Source organism: Acomys russatus, chromosome 31 (genome assembly GCF_903995435.1).
Source record: "Acomys russatus chromosome 31, mAcoRus1.1, whole genome shotgun sequence".
Lineage (NCBI taxonomy): Eukaryota > Metazoa > Chordata > Mammalia > Rodentia > Muridae > Acomys > Acomys russatus.
The window spans coordinates 3,585,772-3,604,485 of record NC_067167.1 but is presented as its reverse complement, the minus strand read 5'-3'; the positions used below and the strand labels follow the sequence as shown (position 1 = coordinate 3,604,485).

Here is an 18,714-nt window from a genome sequence, read left to right as displayed (position 1 = left end):
CGGGCCGAGGTGGCTCCGGGGCGGGCGCGCAGAGTTGGCGAGCTGATCTGGCGGAGGCGGCGCCGACTCGCGCGCGGAGGAAGGCAGTCGGTTCGGCGGCGCCGGCGGAAATCAAGAGTCCGGGCGGGAGGCCCGACAGTGGGAGGCGGCATGTCGGTGGCGGGGCTGAAGAAGCAGTTCTACAAGGCGAGCCAGGTGAGGCGCGGCCGGGCGATCCGGGCTCGGGCCTGGCTTGGGAGACCTTGGGCGAGCCGAGCTGGCTTCCCCTGGGCTGTCTGGGAAGGGGAAACCGGGTCCCCGGGGCTGATCAGGAGCATTGGGTGTGTGTGTGTCTAGGCGGCTCTCAGAAAGCTCTGGAGGGCCGGCGAGAGGGCTTCGCCGCGAGGGGCTTGCCGCCAAACTTCACTAAGCTTAATGATCTGCCTTCGATCCCCGGGACCCCAAGGATGAAAGCAGAGACCTTAGGTCTCCAGGCTGTGCGTCCGGGACTCTCCTCACACAGCCTCAGGCTACAGAAAATGTTTGCGTAGGTTGTTCTCCAAAATACACTCGATGGATACATTTTCCAGGTCCACACAGGGCTTAGAAAAAAATAATCAGTGTCCCATCCTTTTTCCCCTCCCCGCTGTCTGTCTCTAAGATAGATTGCATAAACAAAACAAACAAAAACCAAGAAACGCCCGAATTTACCAGGTGGTACACATCTTTAGTCCCAGAACTCAGGAGGCAAGCAGATCTGAGTTTGAGGCCAGCCAGGGTTCCATAAGAAGACCCTGTCTCAAAAACGAAAGGGGAAAAAAAAAATCTCTTGGTAGACACTGTGCCAAGTTGAAAATGGACAGTTAAAAGTAATTTTCCAGGTTTCCCCAGTTACAAAATGTCACAGGCTTTGTGTCTCGATTTCCAAAACATATATGTATGTTTCTTTGAAAGATACCTTCATGCTGGGGGAAGGCCTTTAATCCCAGCACTCAGGGAGGCAGAGTCAGGCTGTAGGAAGAGGGCAGCCTGGTCTACAAAGGGAGTCCAAGACAGCCGCGGCTACACAGAGAAAGCCGATCTCTAAAAGCAACAACAAAAAAAGATGCATTCATATGTACCAGACTGGATTCCTGGGTACTGGTGGTTTGGGTTCAGTGCTTAGTCTATGTGTGATTCTGAACTGAAATTCTACATTCTAGCTGTGTTGACATTGAGGAGTGAGTTCTCCAGGGCGGGCGTCTTGGGCTCCAGTGTATCAGGGTTGAGAACTCTACCCCAGGCAGGAAGTCCATCCATCTCGACAACAGATGTCTTCATTACATCCCGTAATATCCCTCTGGAAGCTTTTGGTTTGCATTTTAAGTCAAGGTTTTGCTGGGTAGCCCAGGCTGGCCCAGAAATTTTCACCCTCTTGCCTCTCCCTCCCGGATGCTGGGATGACAGGACGCCACAGTTCAAACTTGCCTTTGTGTGTTAAAGGTTTTATATTACCTTGAACTCCTAGGCTCACGTGAGCCTGCTCCCTCAGCTCCCTCGGTGCTGGGAGTTGATCGTATGTCCCAGGCTGCCCCTTGAGCAAACTTGTTTTTTTCTCCATCACCTCTCTGTCTCAGTCAGTGGCTAGAGTGACCTCATATTCGTTATCCTCCTGCCTCTGCATCCTGGTGCTGGTTTATAGGTGTTTGCCACCAAAGCCTCACTGGTGAGTTTGGATTTGTAAGTAAGTTCCCCAGAAGTGGATTGCCAAGTTGGTGGCTGAGTTTTCCGTTGTCTGTTTTGGGTTTTTTTTTTTTTTCCCTAATGCATTGCATTTCCTGTCTTCAGGTTGCTTGATCAATTGTGATCTCTGTCTGTCTGTCTGTCTGTCTGTCTATCTCTCTTTCTCTCTATCTCTCTCAATGTGGGCTGGGGGCGGAACCCAGGACCTCACCCACACTAGCAAATGCCCCACCCTGAACTCTACATGCATTTTAAATGGGGCGTTACTGGAAGGCCTGGCAGGCCCGTAACCCCAGACCCTCTGGTGGCTGAGGCAGGAGGATCAAAAGCTCACAGTCAAGTGAGTGCCAGCCACTTAGTGAGATCTCTTTCAAAATGAAGGCTGTCTTCTCTCTGTGCACCCGTCCCGGTGCCACACTCTCTGCTCAGAGGCCTTACCCAGGCAGGGGTATTGGAGCGGCTGCTCTCCCCTTCTAGAACTCCAGAATGACTCTCAAAATGCAGAGAGCAGGACGGGGCCTGGGCTTGTTGGCTTAGCCTTGTCGCCACAGCATCTGACAGCCTGCAGCTATCAGGATTTTAGCTGTGAGTTCGAGGCAAGCCAGGGCCACAGAGTAAGAACCTCTCCATACTTCAGAACGACAGCAGATGATCTGGGTATGTGGCTCAGTTGGTAGAGTGCTTGCCTACCACGCAGGAAGTCATGGCTTTGTTACAAGTTGAAGGCCAGCCTGGAATATAGTGTTAGCTCCGGGGGTAATGTAGTAAAACCCTACTCAAAATAGATAAATATCCGCCCCTCAGAGTCACGCAAGCTGTGATCTGTGCAGGGAGCCTTGTGAACATGTAGCTTGTCGCCCAGTTTCTGTTCCAAAAAAGCCCCAGATGTGCTAATCCTGTGGCTGTGCAGCGCCACAGGCTGAGAATCCTGGGTGTGGAGCTGGCGTGAGTAGATTCCACAGAGAGATGAGCAACAGCATAAGGAATTGCTTGGTCTGTGCCAGTGAGAAGGGTTTCTCCCCACAGTCTGGAGAGGCCCAGCCGGAGGGAGCAGGCAGCTGGTGCTCTCGACCCAGCGCTGAAAGGCCCAGCAGTTGCCTAAGGATAAAAACATCTAGGCTCTGAGGGACACAGCGTGGGGGTTAAGAGGGTTAAATAAGGGACGTTGTATGTTGTAGCACACAAGATGGAGTTGTGTGGGTTGGACTGTGCTGCAGGCAAGGATCTCATGTGCCTGGGCTCCTTGGGGAGATGCCAGCTCGATTCTGGGGCTGCCCTGTTTGGATCCTTTTGGCCCCAGGTCTCTCAGATGGAGAAGTCCCTGGACGTCCCCCGCCCCCTCCTGCTGATCTTCAGCTGGCACTGCAGGAGGGGAAGCCACCAGTCCCTTTCCCACTTGGAGGACCACCCATCCAACCTGCCTACAAACCTGGAAAGCTCAGCTCAGCTCAGGATCAGTTTACTGTTTGGACATTCCAAGGCCCTGTCCCAAGGAGTGACTGCTGTGCCCAGAAGCCTGAGGCAGCTGTCAGGAGTTGCACGCAGATAGCCCATGGCCCAGCCACCTGCAGAAGTGTCCCTGGTTCCTCAACATCCTACTCTTTCAGCCAGGTCCCTCTCTTGTGTCTCTTTCCTCTAAGTAACACCTCTCTGGTCTCCTGAGTCCTCAGAATATTTTGTCAGAAGGAGAAACCACATGCTGGGTGTGGCAGGCATACCCATAATCCCTGTATACTAGAAACTCAGATGGGTCGTGGGTTCTGGACTACCCTGGGCTACTAGTGGGAGTTTGTCTTAAAAAAAAAAAAAAAAGGCAGGTGAGAAGCTGGGCCTCAGTGGTAGAGCACTCACCTGTTTGTAAGGAAGCTCTGGGCTCCATCCCCAGCGCCACATAGACCCCAAGTAGTAGCCCACATCCCCACATCTGGAGATGGAGGGATGGTGGCTCACGCAACCTAGGTCCCCTAGCTGTTGTGCCCTCTGTCTCTTTGCTCTGGTGTGCATGTGGAGGGGGGTTGAGGGTTCTGAGGAAGTCTGGGTGCAGATGGAAGCGGCCTGTGGCTCAGAAGTTTATTTTGGTGTCTTGACTGCTAGCCTGGGCTGGCGGCTGGCTTCCTGATGATTCTGTGGTGGCCTAGAGATGGAGTGTAACTAAGGATGATTGATGCTCATGGCTGCCTGGAATTCAGTGTGAGTGTGTGCGAGCATGCGTGCATGTGCTCGCGCGTGTGCACACACACACACACACACACACACACACACACACACACACACATTCTTGAAAAGAAAGATTGGTTGGTCTGAGCTAGGAAGAAATTTGCCAACTGCATTTCCCAGAGACTATGTTGTTCTGGAGACAGCCCATTGCCTACCGAGCACCAGGAAAATGCTTGGTGATTCCTTCCCTCCCCTCCACCCCACCCCACCCCACTCCCTTTACCAACCCCCCACCCCCACCTAAGACTTCCAGCTGTGCTGGAGACCTGCCTGTGGGAGAAGCTATAACTTCCCATAAGAAGGCCTGCGGCCAGGAGGGGCTGCAGACTGGGGGCTCTGGGTTTGGGGGTGTGACAGATGTCTCTCTTTCTGCTGGAGATGGAACCCAAGGGCTCCCACAGCTGGATACCAAGCGGCATCCCAGCCCCTGCTTTGATTTCCTCTACACGAGGCCACGTTTAATCTGTGAGCTGAAAGTCCACCTGAGTCAGAGCCCTGGGCTCCCAGTACAGCACCCCACTAATCATTTATCTGGGTGTGCTGGGCCGCCCCTCCCCCACACCTAGACCTGGGCTACACCGCAGGCCCCTGTGCCTGGAAGATGAGGGCTGTCACATCTTGTTTGTAAACCCCACCACCATGTCCTGTGGTCCTACTTCCCTGTTAGTACCCATCCCCTCCTCCCTGTTCCTCAGCCTGGGTCCTTCCAGAGAGGATCTGTGTGTGTGTATATGTGTCCGTCTCCTCCAATAAGCACAGCCTCTGACCCGGGACCTGGGGTACAGCCACACACACACCCCACAATCTGATTCCCCGGTGGGATTTGAGAGGCTATAGCAACCACTATTGAGGAGTGAGGCCAGACCCAGGTTGACTCTCTGCTTGGCACCCCCAGCCCCATCAGGACTTTTTATTTATCTATTTATTGTGGGGGAGGGCAGGGGTCAACCTCAGGTGTTGTAGCACCCCAGCACTGGGAGCTGGGACTCACCACTTAGGCTAGCCCGCCTGGCCAGGGGTCCCCTGTGTCCAGCAGCACTGGGACTGCTGGCCTCCACCATACCCAGCTTTGCGTGTGGCAGCTGAGGGTCCGTGCGGCGGGCACTGTACCAGCTGAGCCGTCTCATTCCCTGTTATTTTCATTCTTCCGGGGTTTGTGTTTGTTTGAGATGGAGTCTCATTCTATCACCTCGGCTAACAACAAACCCAAAACCAGGGCCATCCTCCTGCCTCGGCTTTCCGCATGCTGGCATGACCGGTGTGTGGATGTGTGGCTGCATAGCGGCTGAGTGGCCACTGTCCGGTGCTTTCTTGAACTCTCCCTAGAAAGCTGGAGAGAGGACAGCAGCTTCCTGCAGCTGCCCTTCTCAACCTATCCCTGCTGGGAGCTAGCCCTGACGCTCGGGTGGGCACCTCTGCTCCCTCTTCCTGCGCTCTGCGGGGCCTGCGTGCAGCTGGCAGAATGCCTCATCTTCCTTTTCCGCTCAGCTCCAAGAAAACCTGCTGATTTGCGCCCCGGGGGTCACGGGACACTTCCTGAGCTCTTCGGGAACACAGCTGTGGCTTCCTCCTGGGCCCTGACTCAGCACCTGCCAGTAGGCCTCTCTGGAAGACTCCCATAAGTGTTCCTTCCTTCCCTGTTGGGTGACCCCTCAGTGTCACCCCCCTTCCCCCAACTTGCCCCCCAATGTGTGGAAGGTGGCTGACCCCTGAGGACCAGCATGCTTACTCGACATTTCAGTGTGACTCTGGTGACAGATGCCCTGCTGCCTTGTCCTAGGTCACCAAGTTCTATGAGCAGAAACAGTTCCCTTGTTAGCTGAGTCCTGGCCTGCCCTGGAAATGTGCCCAACTATATAGCAGCTCAAGGGTGAAGGACATGTCAGAGGGAAAGCAGACTGGCCTTGGGGTGTCTGGGGTCCAGGCTGAGTCACTGGGGACCTCATATCTCTGCACAGAGTTTTGGGATTACACTGGTAATGGCGTTCCACATACCACCAGACCAGTCTGCACGGCTCTACCCACACCCCGCCCAGCCTGTGCTATGCCTTGCACCACCTCTCTCTGGTGGCACTTTGCCTCTTGCACCTCGCCCTACCTGGTCCTCCGCCCTCCTCCCATACACCCTGTCGTCTCAGTGCTTGGTGGAGGGCAGCCTCTGCCCATGAGCACCTAGTCCCTCTGTCTCTTATGACGTCAAATGTGCTCTGCTGTTGCTTGGCATGCTCCTAGAGGTGGACTGTGCCAAGCTCTGTGTCCTCCTATGTAGTACCAGCTGACAGGCGTATAATAAAGGCACCATCAAGGTGGCTTCTGCCGAAAGCTAAGAGTGGGCTACTTCTCTGCAGCCTCCCACAGTCTCCCTGGCCTGACTTTGTGGAATCAGGTAGCACCTAAGGAAACTGGGTGGCTCATGGGTCCTTTAAAACTTGGCCAGGAGCAGGTCTGGCTGGTCTTACAGAGGAGTTAGCGTGGCTGTGGCCTTCTGGCCTTAGGATGCGCCTCCAGCACTCAGGAGAAAGGCCTGGGCTAGGTTAGGCTGTAGGAAGCTGCAAGGTGTCACAGCAGCAACTGACCCAGAGCTGCTGGAGCAGGCTGGGGACAGCCACGCTGCCATTCTCCCTGGAGGGGCTGGCCCACCCTGCTGGGAAACAGTGGTCTCCACACACCCCAGCTCAGATCTCCCCAAGTTAGACAAGCCCTGGCCCAAAGACCGATTTCTCTGGGTCCAGGTGGCCTGGCTTGCATCCCATACGCCTGTATGTGATACACTGCCTGCCACACACTGCAGCATCTGCGGCCGCCTCTTGACCCTTCGTTCTGTCTGTGAGCTGCTCCTAAGCACCCACCGTTTCGCCTCCACCTTCCTTCTCACCTGTTCCCTCACCCGAGCGCTGAGTGGCTCCAGTTGCTCTTTCCTGCTTTGCCCACCAGCACTCTCGCAGACCTCTGTAGGCGTGCCAGAGCCTCACCTGTTCACGTCACAGCCTGACTCTTCGCAGGAGGCACTTACTAATTTTCAGTCTTGCTCTAACTCATCCTAATGTGAACTCACAGTCCTGTGCCAGCTTCCCGAGCCCTGAGGTCACAGGTATTGGCCACCATGTCTAGCATAAAACTCCATTTCCAATCTGTCTTAATGGGCTCTTCCACGGGGTGACATATTGGCAGATTCCCCACCCCCAGAATCTCCCAGTGAGGGGCTGGGGGTGTGGCTCCGTCACCAGCAACGTGGAACTAAAGGCAGGACTGGAGTCTTGGTGGTTTTCCTTGCCATGATTAGATAAATGGAGTTTCAGATACCTGAGGGAGAGTGTGGTGGGGTAAATTCTTAGTTCCACAGTGAGTGCCCCTGTGTGGCAGATTTGAGGACTGTGCAGAGTTCAGTCATGCCCACCTAGAAGTTTCTCTTAACAGCTTGTAGCTATAAAAGGATCATTATGGGAATAGGGTTCAACCCACATCACCTCTCCTGGGAGTTACCTGGCCCTTGCCTTAACTCCCTGGTGTCCAGCACCACTGTTCCCCCATGATCTCAGGGAAATTGGGGTCCTAAAGTTTTGGGATTGGGTGAGAAGATGGTAGCTACCACAGGACTTGGAGACAGTGAAGTTGCAGGAGCCTGGTTGGTCGTCAATGGCCTCTCCTGGCAATGGCCTCTCCTGGCGGCTGCCTTAAGGAGTGTCCAGACATCACCATAGCGAGCAGGAGCCAACTGCAGTCCAGCCCTGCTGGCTCTCAGCAGGACAGTATGTGATGCGGCTACTTTCAGGCTCAGCCCAGCAGTGGGTAGAGATGCTCTCTGAGGCCCTTGGGGAGGGGACACCATGCCACTGTCAACCAGGGCAGCTTGTGATGCCTACATGCATGCACACTAACAGCCAGTGCCGCCTCAGTTCTTCAGAGCCTGGCAAGGTGGCAAGTGCACTCTGTACCCCTTGGCCTGTGCAGTGCGGGACTGTGCAATGCAGGGGCCACTTCCCTTCCTCAGTGTAAGGGACAAGGTGTTTCTGATGAGATCTAGAATGAGTCCTATTAGGCAGGGACAGCAAGCTGGTGTGGGTTACTGTCAGCAGGAGGTGTCAGATGATGACCCAAATGTCCATAAGTGGTACTTGGAAACCTGCTTTGTGGGTGAGCTGTTCTTGAGCTCGGATGCTGTCACCATCTTGTCTGTCGTTTGTCCTAGCAGAGGCAGAAGACACCTCTAAGTCTCACTGCTTCTGCAGTCGTGCAGTTCGTGGTCATCTCGTGGCTGCTGTCTTGGGGCAGGTTCCCTGGCTTTCTCTGAGAGTCCTGCCTGCTTGCTTTGACCATATTGACACCAGTGCTCCTAGCCTGGAAAATAGCCAGGTCATTCCATTGGCGTGACCCTGTCCATAGCTACAGGTGCCATGTGTTTGAGCCCTTGTGGAGGGTGATAGTTCAGCCACGCTGTTATGCTGTCCATGCCTGGAGCCACAGAAAGCCTAGGAGGTTCCCAGGCACACAGTCAGCCCTGCTGGCTCAAGCATGGGGCCCTAGCACTCAGGAGGCAGAGGCAGGAGGATCACATGAATTTGAAGACAGAGACCCATCAGGCTCCTATGCTCGGCCATACCCAGCCCTGGTTGCCCGCCACTGCAGTTTCCAGCATATCTGCAGTTCCCCTGCATCCGCAGGATCGGTGTTCTCACAGAGCTGAGAACGGGCACCTGTGCCTGTGTTCCCAGTGGGATCAAAGGCTGTCTCGCTGTCTCCTGGCCCCAGCTCCCAAAGCCTCCTGCCAAGTGACACCTCAGCCTCCTCATGGGCCATGTCAATGCATACGTTTTTTAGGCTGGTCCCTGAGCGTGGTGCTCCTCACCAGGATGAGGACATGGAAGCCTCCAAGGCCAGAGCAGCGGAGCTTGGGATGCTGGTGTGCTGCTGTAGGCTGTGAGTTGGGATGAAGGAGTCCAGTGTCTTTCCAGACCAGGGGCCCTATGCCTTGAGAGGTGTGTTGAATGGGACACACTGCTTTTAGTCACTGTAACCACATGCCTGGGAGAGGCAGTTTACCCAGAAAGGTTTGCTTTGGCTCAGTTGGGAGGTTCCCTGCTCATAGGCCTTTTTTTTTTTTTTTTTTTTTTTTTTGGCTTTAGGGACCCCCACTGTCCTAAAAAGGGCACACTTATTGCCCTGAAGACCAGGCCTTTAGGGATGGTTAGGTTCCATGAGAGAAGGAAGCCAGAGTCCTGAGCCCCTGTCCCTGTTACTGGCTGAAGGCAGTGGGGTACCTCCAGAGCCCCTGTTCATCCCGTACTCTGGAGCCAACAGCTGTCCACACACGACCCCTGGATACTGAGGAGAAACCACTGGTCACAGGCACTGCTGGATGTTCATTCAGGAAGCTGGTGATGTGTTCAGGTTTCTGCAGAAGACCCTGTTCACCAGTTAACCCTATGGTTGTCCCCACGCCGTAGCCCTCAGCAGCACCTGTCCGCTGTGACTCTGGGCCTCATTATGTCCAAGGGCACAGCAGGAGGTGAGTGGGTGCCTCTGAGCCTGGTGCCATGTGCCCTCCAGAGGAGCGTGTCCCAGACCGGGTTCCTCCCGTTCTCATCAGACAGGCCACTGGCATCGCTCTTCTCTTCCTATTTCCACACCTACCCACTCCTCGCTCCTCGCCTTGGGGTGTGTGTGTGTGTGTGTTTGTTTCAAGACGAGGTTTCTCTATGTAGCCTTGACTGTCCTGGGCTTACTTTGTAGACCAGGCTGGCCTCGAACTCAGAGCTTGCCTCTGCCTCCCAAGTGCTGGGATTAAAGGTGCACGCCACCACCGCCTGGCCACACACCCCTCTTTTCCCTCCTGAACCGCACAGATAAAAATAATGATTGTAGGGCTGGAGAAATGGCTCAGAGATTAAGCGTGCTGGCTGCTCTTCCAGAGGTCCTGAGTTCAATTCCCAGCAACCACATGGTGGCTCACAATCATCTATAATGAGATCTGACGCCCTGTTCTAGTGTGCAGGTGTACATGCAAATAAAACACTCATGTACATAAAATAAATAAATAAATCTTTAAAATATATATTGGCTGTAGTGTGACCTGCAGCACCTAGATAGGGCAGATCTAAGTGGCCAGATTTGGCCTGATAGGCTGGCAGGTCAACATCCGAGCGTTCCAGATGCATACAGTATTGTCTGTGACTGACAAGGCAAGGACGGGCGGGTGGCCGCTGTAGGAGGGCATGGTGACTCACAGAGCACATGGCCGCTGGAATTCAGATGTGGAAAGAAGAGGGCAGTGAGCATAGATGCCACCCAGGCGTCACCACAGTCACTTCTCCACACGCACGGCTGGCCCCTCCCTGCAGCTGGCTGAGGGCAGGAAGGCTCAGCACCACTGTCACTCTGGACTGAGGCTGGGCAGCATGAGGCCCTTGGTGCCATACTTGATACACAGAGGGGAGATCAGGCCAGGAGACTTGGGGTGTGCATATTTTACTCATAAATTTAAGACGAAAGGTCCTGTGAACACTGGGAATTGGCGCTGCAGCCATCAGCGCTCAGTGTCCTGGGGATGGCCACGTCCTCGCCTCACCTCTGATGTGGACAAGGCTGCCTAGGCAGAGCAGAGGAAGACAGGGTCTCAGAAGAGTTTGGTCACCAGGCTGGAAGCAGGAGGGTGGCTGTACGGGGAGTCAGGGACACTGGCTCAGCAGGGAAAGGAGAAGAGGGGCAGTGAGCCATGCAGGGATGAGGTGGCCACTGTGGGGACCAGAGAGTTTCCCAGCCTCCCTCACCCCTGTTACCATGGCAGCACAGCCATCACTGATGCAGTTGGTAGAATGCAGTTCCCTTCCTACCCTCGGAGTATGGATGGTGTCACCAGCATCCAAGGCTGGCCACAGCTTGGGAGAGGCGTTGCCCTCCTCTCTTTTTTTAAACATTTATTTGGTGTTTTTGGTTTTTGGAGGGAGTGTCTGATGTGGCTCAGGTTGCCCTAGGACTGTGGCTAAGTGCTGAGGTGCTGTTGCGATCACACACAGAGCCTTGGCCAGGTGAGGCAGGCACTCTACTGTTGGGCTGTGTCCCAGGGCCTGCTTTGTCTCTTTGAATCAGGCTGGCCTCCAGCTCACTGCGTAGAGGAAGATGACCTTGAATTCCTGGTCCTCCTGCTTCCCTCCTGAGTGCTGGGATGGCATCTGTGTGCCAGCACACCCACCACGCTCCTTAAAGAGGTTGCCCTGCAGCTGTCCACCCTCAGGAGCGGACCCTGTGGAGCTGAGTGGCCAAGTAGCTGTGACTGCTAAAGCGCTGCTTACCCATATTACAGCTGAGGAAACTGAGGCAGGAAGCGTTGGTTTCAATGCTGAGGATGAAACCCCAGGGCCTCTGCAATGCCAGGGAGGTGCTGTCCTCCCTCTGGCTCTAAGGGACAGGCTCCCAGACAGAGGATCTCTCTGTCACCTGTCACCAGACCTTGTGAGCACACCTGTGGGTTACTTGGCATTGACACACTGAGGGTGAGGCCATTTATTTGTTTATTATCTTAATACATATTATCTCAGTAAATACCCATTGCCCCTGCCTCTGCTGACCACTCAGGGGACAGTGTCATCTAACTCAGCATCTGTGATGGGTCAGCAGACTCCAAGCAGTGGGAGTGCAGGTCACCGCCCTTGCTCATCCCGCCTTGCCCCAGGCCACTCTGGATTGCAGAACCTGGTCTCCCTTACCTGTCCATGTGTCACTTGTCAACCAAGTCTGGTGTGACAGGTGCAAATTGCAGCCTGGGAAGGCTAAAGTAATCCTGGCGGCCCAGCAGGGTTTGGACCATCCCACTTGTCCTTCAGAGAGACCTGCCATTCCTACTTTTGTGTCCTGTGACACAGCCACACCCAACCCCCAGAGCCAGGTCCCTAGGGTGCAGAGCAAGATTCTGTCTAGCTTGCTCAGCCTTCCCAGAACTTTCTGCTACAGTGGGGGATGTGGCTGTGGTCAGGCCAAGGCAGGATGCAGGGGACTGCTTGACAGCCCCAACTCCTTCTGCTTCTAAGGCCACCAAGTGTGCGGCAGGGGAGGGCTACCATGAGATAGGGTGGATCCCAACAGACAAGACAGCCTGGACAGGGGCTTCAAGGGATGGGGGGGGCAATGGAGGGGCAGAATTCCCTCCTGCTGAGGAAGGCCAGTGACAAGCAGCCTAGATGCCACGCCTTCTCAGAGCTGGAGGGAGAGGAGGGTGGGGACTCCAGGCCCTTAGACCTGACCCCATTTTTCCTACATGAGAGAGCTCAAGACATTTATTGGGACTCACACCCACAGACTCCTGGCCCGTGCTCCCACGGCCATGCATTGGGCACTGGCACTGCTGCCTGGGTGACAGGCGGGCCCTCTTAGCCCTCCATCCATTGACCCCTTCTTCGTTCCCAGGCATGTGTGGGATCAGGCTGGGTCACCCCTCGGGAGAGCAGCAGCCCTGAGACTGTTCTTCGGATGCCCTCTGGGCCTCTGGGAACTGGGGCCTCATTTGTTTGTGGCTTGGGGTGTTTTGGGTTTTTTTTTCTCCCTTGCTTGCTTTTTTTAAATGTAAGTTTTCATCTGAAGTTGATTTTTCCCAGCATGTAGAGCACAGGCCAAGAGCCACCCAGGGAAAGGGTCCCAGGACAAGCATCCCTGTGTCTCATCCTCTGACAAGGCTAAGTGCATATACCAGTACCATTTGTGTTGTAGGTGGCTCCCCAGACACTCCTAGGGCAGGGACAGAGGGTGAGGTGCTAGGGGAGCTCCATTTGTGGGGTATGAGACGTCCAAAATTTCTTGATTCCCTAAACCACCCTCATTTTCTGCTATTAGACCATGTCCTGCCTAGCCCGGGGTAAGCCTGTCACCTCCTGCCCACCTCTGTGGCCTAAGGCTCCCACCCTGTGGGGAGCAACCGTCATCTAGTCTGCTTGTGAAGAGCAGAGCCTGGGGGTGTCCTTGCATACCAGGCCTGGGACACTGAGGAGCACCAGCCAGGCCACCATTATCCTAAGATGACACATTGATGACTGGTCTGTGTGCTGGGCTCTGTCCCATCAGCATAGATATGGGGAAGCAAAGTTAGGATAACCTCTGGAAAGGATTAGGAGAGAAACAGGAAGTGATGGCCAGTGAGCAGGCTGCGTGGGACCTGGTGCAGATTCATTCCTACTGTCCAGCCAGCACTGAGACCCCAGACTGCCCTTACAAGGCAGTGGGGACTATCTGTCTTGTGACCCCGTCAGGGAAGAAGCACTCTGATACTGCCCGTGCCTTGGTGGTGGTTTCCGCTGAGAGCCCTCACTCAGCCTGGAGTTCCCACATGAGCTTCAGCCCCTTATGCAGGGCTGTCTCCTCCATGTGTGCCCAGGGCGGGCATGAGGAAACATGCTTAGTGGTTCCCACGTGAGTGGGAGACGTGAGTGATCACTGACAGCACTGCCTCTCACCACGGCTCCCCTGGGGAAGCACCACACCCTGGCGGCACACCGGGTCACCTTACGCTTCCTGGCAGGGCAGAGGAAGTGCCTTCATGCCTGTTGTCACAAAAGGAGGCGGTGGTTTGCACAACCAGCAAATTCCAAATATTTACAAGAGCCTGTGGTGTGTGATAAGGCTCTGTGATGCCTCCCTGCGCACAGCGTGGCTCCTGTTGATACCCTGGGACATCCTGGTATTGCTGTTTAGAGCAATAGAGGCCTCTGTGTGGCCCCAAGACATGCCACTAGCTCCAGGGACAGGAGCTGGCCACCTTCCTCCATGTTACCCCTCTCCTCCCATGCTCTGAAAGACCACTGCTTAGTTAGGTAATGCTGGTGCAGAGCTGGGGGGTCTCATGCTTGGGGCAGGGGCTGTGCCCAGCAGCACCCCAGTCTTTGTGATCCTGTTGTGAGGCCAATCATCCCACCCCATTGTGCTTGTCCTCACCCCAGGTGCCTGGATTACAGCAAGGTCATGGTAGGGACAGACTCAACATGTGTGGCGTAGCCACTTGCTCCCTGTTCTCTAAGAGGGGATAAGGCTATGGAAACAGGCTGGCCAGAGAAGTGGGAGCAATCTTGGTGCAGGGTGCCTTGGGCCATGTTCCCTAGGGTTCCCAGCACAATCAGGCTGAGGCAGTGGTGCCCACATAGCCATCAGCCCTGCCAGGGTCCCTGGTTGTATGCTACCCCAAGGTGACTGCAGGACTGGCAGCTCTCTGCCAAGAACCTTGGTATTTGCATGCCACCATGCACCCCCCCCCCCATGCTGTGGGAGGTTGTGTGGGTCCTCACAGGCTTTTGTAAACAGGCTGCACCCTGCCTTCTGGCTCTGGACTGTGGGTGGCTTGAGGTATCTGTTTCCCACTTTTCCTCCTTGCCAGTACCTGCCCATGAGCTGTGGAGGACATGGATAGTCCTTGTGCGTGGGGGAGCAGCTTGCTCGTGGCATGTGCCAGTGACGTGGCTCCAGTGGAGCTCTTGGGCCTAGGGGAGGCTGGATCCGCAGAGGACAGGGCACAGGAAACAGCACCATTGAGAGAGCAGCCAGGGGTGCTCCAGGCTCCCCTCTTGCTGCCTTCCTTGAGGTGCCAGGTCCCCAGACCCAGGTGCCGTCCCCCGGAAGCTGTGGCCCCGCCTCACTGCTCTGCATTTACCAACAGAGCCAGGCCTTGTGGTAGGTGACATCCTGCTCAGCCTGGAGAAGCGAAACTGGCCACGAAAGGGGGGGGGGGGGGCTCCCTGGGAATACCCAATAGGCAGCTGGTGGAGCCTGTCCTGGGAAGACGTAGCTCTGGGGGTCCCCACTCTCCTCCTGTCTCCCTGGGGAACCCCAGGAGCAGCCCTGTCTATTAGGCAGGCCAGGCTAGAAAGTATGGCAGCCTTTTTCAGAGCACTGTGGGTAGCTGCTCAGAAGCACAGGGTTGGGAGGTCACTTCCAGCACTTAGTCACCTCACTTCCTCATGTCTTTGGTCACTTCCTCCCAACCTACTCTACAAAGTCCTTACTGTCCCCACCTGTGGCATGGGGCACACCACACCCCTTGCAAAACTCTTGCTAACATCAGGCAACAGCTCAGAGTCAGGCATCAAGGCCACGGCATGTGAAAACCTCACTGGCACCTTCTCTCTGGAGGCCACCCTGCCGCTCTGCATTTGACGTATACATACATTTGGCCTCTGAGCTAGGGCCCCTAGAGTGTCCCACAGAGTGCTTGTTGGTCCCTCTGTCTCCATAGCTCATAGTGGACCTGTCACACCCCACGTGAGGGTGGCCTGGGCAGTGGCTGCCCTGCTTGGGTGATGAATGAGGATGGCTATAGTGGGCAGACTGGGCCCTGTGCCCCAGCCGGGTGACACACACTGTTTTGCATTCAGATAGTAACACTGGTTCTCAGGGCTCTCCACCATGCCCCAAGGTCCAGCATGGCCAGGGCCCGGCTCTGTCCACTCTGTTCCAGGATCTTGAGTCAAGGCTCCTGGTTGCAAGGTGTACTTTGTGCATCAAGTCTTGGCTTCCTTGAGGGGCCATCCTTACTTGGGTGTCAGTGTCACCGTGGCAGGCACCGGACTCGGGTACACAGGAGCCTCCTGAAGCTGCAGCATCCACATGCGTAGGACATAGGCTTGAGCTGTCAGGGGGCCCACTCTCCCTCTGTCAACCCAAGACTGTGAGAGGTGGTGCAGTCCCCGTCGAACACTGGGCCTGGACCCCAAGAGGCAGTGCTAGATGCTGGGCTGGGTCACGGCACACCCCAGCACTGTTGGCTTCTCCCAAGTCTCACCCAGACAGCCCATGTGCCTGCCCATCCAGAGAGGCTGCATCCTTGACAGGCACAGCAGGTGTCCATGCCCGTTCGGCAGCAGGTGTCTTCCTGTGCCCTCACATGCCTTTCTCCTACCCCACAGCTGGTCAGCGAGAAGGTTGGCGGGGCTGAGGGGACCAAGCTGGATGATGACTTCAAAGAGATGGAAAAGGTAGGGGGTCCCAGGCACGATCCACACTGAGCTGGGCAGGGGACAGGGCTGGTGGGCCCCAATGCTGCTGGAGGACAAAGGGGCTCACATCCGGCCCCTTTGGCATCTAATGGCTCCAACTCTCTGGCTGTCCCCACAGAAGGTGGATGTTACCAGCAAGGCCGTCGCGGAGGTGCTGGTCAGAACCATCGAATACCTGCAGCCCAACCCAGGTATGCCCCAGCCTCGGCCAGCTCACCGGGAAAGGGACCGTGGTGGCCGCTTTCTCAGGTTTCTCCTGCACTGAAGTGAGCATGGCCATCCCAGGCTTTGGTGGCTCCGCACACAAGGGTCCCTTCTGCTGACTTGCTGGGCCAGTGTGCTGTAGGGCCAGGTTTTCCCAGGCAGGGGTGAGACGGGCTGGAGAAGGTGGAGACCCTGGCCGGGAACGCAGACTGAAGTGCAGTGCGGTGACCACTTCAGCCGCTACAAATCATGGCCCAAGGGAAGGACCTGTGGGAGCGGGTCCCAGGCCATTCTGAGTGCATGCGGTGACAGCTTCCTGTCTGTCCTCTTGCAGCCTCGCGGGCCAAGCTCACTATGCTGAACACCGTATCCAAGATCCGGGGCCAAGTGAAGAATCCTGGCTACCCACAGTCAGAGGGTCTGCTGGGCGAGTGCATGGTCCGCCACGGCAAGGAGCTGGGCGGAGAGTCCAACTTCGGTGAGGGGCAGCTGAGGGGTTGGGTGAGCAGGGCAGCCGGGCAGGAGGGTCCTGTGCTGGCTGTGTTCTGGCTTGCCTCTGCATGTGGGTTACTCAGGAGTGGGGAACCCCGGCCCTGACAGCCACCTCCCTGCAGGGGACGCCCTGCTAGATGCAGGCGAGTCCATGAAACGCCTGGCCGAGGTGAAGGACTCACTGGACATCGAGGTCAAGCAGAACTTCATTGACCCGCTGCAGAACCTGTGTGACAAGGACCTGAAGGAGATCCAGGTGCCCACCCCTTCCTGGGTAGGTGGGGAGGGCGCCCCCGTGCCGCCATGCTGCTTCATCATGTGTCCGCGCCCGTAGCATCACCTGAAGAAGCTGGAGGGCCGCCGCCTGGACTTCGACTACAAGAAGAAGCGGCAGGGCAAGATCCCCGACGAGGAGCTGCGCCAGGCCCTGGAGAAGTTCGAGGAGTCCAAGGAGGTGGCAGAGACCAGCATGCACAACCTCCTGGAGACTGATGTGCGTGTCAGGCGGGGCCTGTGGCCCAGGACAGCACCCTGCTAGGATGAGGGGGCTGCCCACTGCGGGTGGGGTGCTGAACCTTCAGGATGGGGGTGTGGCCATGTCACCTGGCTTCTCCCCGTCACAGATCGAGCAGGTGAGCCAGCTCTCGGCCCTGGTTGATGCCCAGCTGGACTACCACCGGCAGGCCGTGCAGATCCTAGAGGAGCTGGCCGACAAGTTGAAGCGCCGGTGAGTGGCATCTTTCCTCCCACTGCCCACAGTGCCTGTGCCTGCAGGCGCCCTCTGCTGGCGTGCTTGGGTGGCACAGGCTGGCCATAGAGTCTCAGGAGGAAGTAAGGCCCAATGGGATATGGAGATGGTGGTGCTGGCCACCTGAGCCAGGGGGTGTGGCTCTGCACAGGTGGCCTTGGGGACAGAGGTGGTGGCAGTCTCTGGGTACTCCAGATGGAGGACTTTGATAAGGCCCAGCCCAGGTCCATGACAGCCTGGGCACGGGGCAGCAGAGTAGAAGAGGGTGCATGGGTGCTTGGCCTTCCATTCCTACAGTGTTCGGGAGGCCTCCTCAAGGCCCAGGCGGGAGTTCAAGCCCCGGCCTCGGGAGCCCTTTGACCTTGGAGAGCCGGAGCAGCCCAACGGGGGATTTTCCTGCACTCCAGCACCCAAGATCACAGGTAGCCGAGCCCCCTGGGAGGTGCCAGGGCTAGAGCTAGGACCATTCACCTCACTCATGCCTGCCCTCCTCTCCGTTACCAGCTTCCTCGTCTTTCAGATCAGCAGAGAAGCCCGCTAGGACGCCCAGCAGGAGTGTGCGTGAGTGTCTGGGCTGGAAGTTGTCATTGCCGTCCTTGGGTGTGGGAGGGACTGCACACCCCACCCCGACCTGCTGCAGGTTGCTCAGTCACCCTATGGCCCCAAGTGTCAAGGCTCCACCCACCCTGGCCACCGGCTCATCTGTTACCTGCTGTGCACTGACAGACACCTCTACCACACTCCTAGCGCCCCTGGACCAGCCAAGCTGCAAGGCACTGTATGACTTTGAGCCGGAGAATGATGGCGAGCTGGGCTTCCGCGAGGGCGACCTCATCACGCTCACCAACCAGATCGACGAGAACTGGTACGAGGGGATGCTGCATGGCCAGTCCGGCTTCTTCCCGCTCAGCTACGTGCAGGTGCTGGTGCCCCTGCCTCAGTGACCGCACCTGCACCCTGGCTGCCGGTCACAGTGCGGCGGCGGCCCAACGCCAAGGTGCTCTAGAAACACTAACGTTCCCACAGGGGGGGACCCTCTTCCCATTCCCCTGGTCCTGGGCCTCCCATCCTAAGCCTTGGGAGGGCCCACCCTGAGGTTCTATCACCTTCCTGGTGGTGGCAGCTCCCACCTGTCTCAACCCCTCCCAGCCCGTTGCTGGCGATGGGCCCAAGCCCCCTCTCCCAGCTCCCCACAGAGGCAGGTGGATCCTTGGGGTCCCCAGCCTGCAAGTTGAGGCTGGCCAGCTCCCCAACTCAGCACATGGAGATGCGTGGCACCAGCTGCACACGCAGAAGTGCACAAGGCACCCCCCCCCCATGGGACCACACATCCAGCTCAGCCCTGCCAAAGGCCAAGCACAAAGGCCCTGAAGAGAGGACATT

The 18,714-nt window shown here is 56.6% G+C and overlaps 1 protein-coding gene across 2 annotated transcripts; it reads left to right on the top strand.

The window, feature by feature from the left end:
* On the top strand, nt 1-18,368 carry Sh3gl1 (SH3 domain containing GRB2 like 1, endophilin A2). 2 transcript variants are annotated; one of them, XM_051172944.1, is made up of 10 exons: nt 1-195; nt 15,798-15,866; nt 16,006-16,078; nt 16,426-16,569; nt 16,706-16,839; nt 16,918-17,076; nt 17,207-17,310; nt 17,629-17,753; nt 17,836-17,892; nt 18,079-18,368. In XM_051172944.1, the coding sequence occupies exons 1-10, from the start codon at nt 151-153 to the stop codon at nt 18,273-18,275; spliced, it is 1,107 nt and encodes a 368-aa protein (XP_051028901.1). In that variant the 5' UTR covers nt 1-150; the 3' UTR covers nt 18,276-18,368. The 2 variants fall into 2 exon arrangements, with proteins under 2 accessions (XP_051028901.1, XP_051028900.1); XM_051172943.1 differs by having other exon boundaries at nt 18,058-18,368.
* Nucleotides 18,369-18,714: the final 346 nt, after the last annotated feature.

Bases quoted from the DNA above. Each gene is read 5' to 3' on its own strand.
- Sh3gl1 (XM_051172943.1), top strand. From the start codon at position 151: ATGTCGGTGGCGGGGCTGAAGAAGCAGTTCTACAAGGCGAGCCAG. The intron at 16,570-16,705 runs GTGAGGGGCAGC...ACCTCCCTGCAG, and splicing joins GGGCGGAGAGTCCAACTTCG to GGGACGCCCTGCTAGATGCA. The intron at 17,077-17,206 runs GTGCGTGTCAGG...TCCCCGTCACAG, and splicing joins ACAACCTCCTGGAGACTGAT to ATCGAGCAGGTGAGCCAGCT.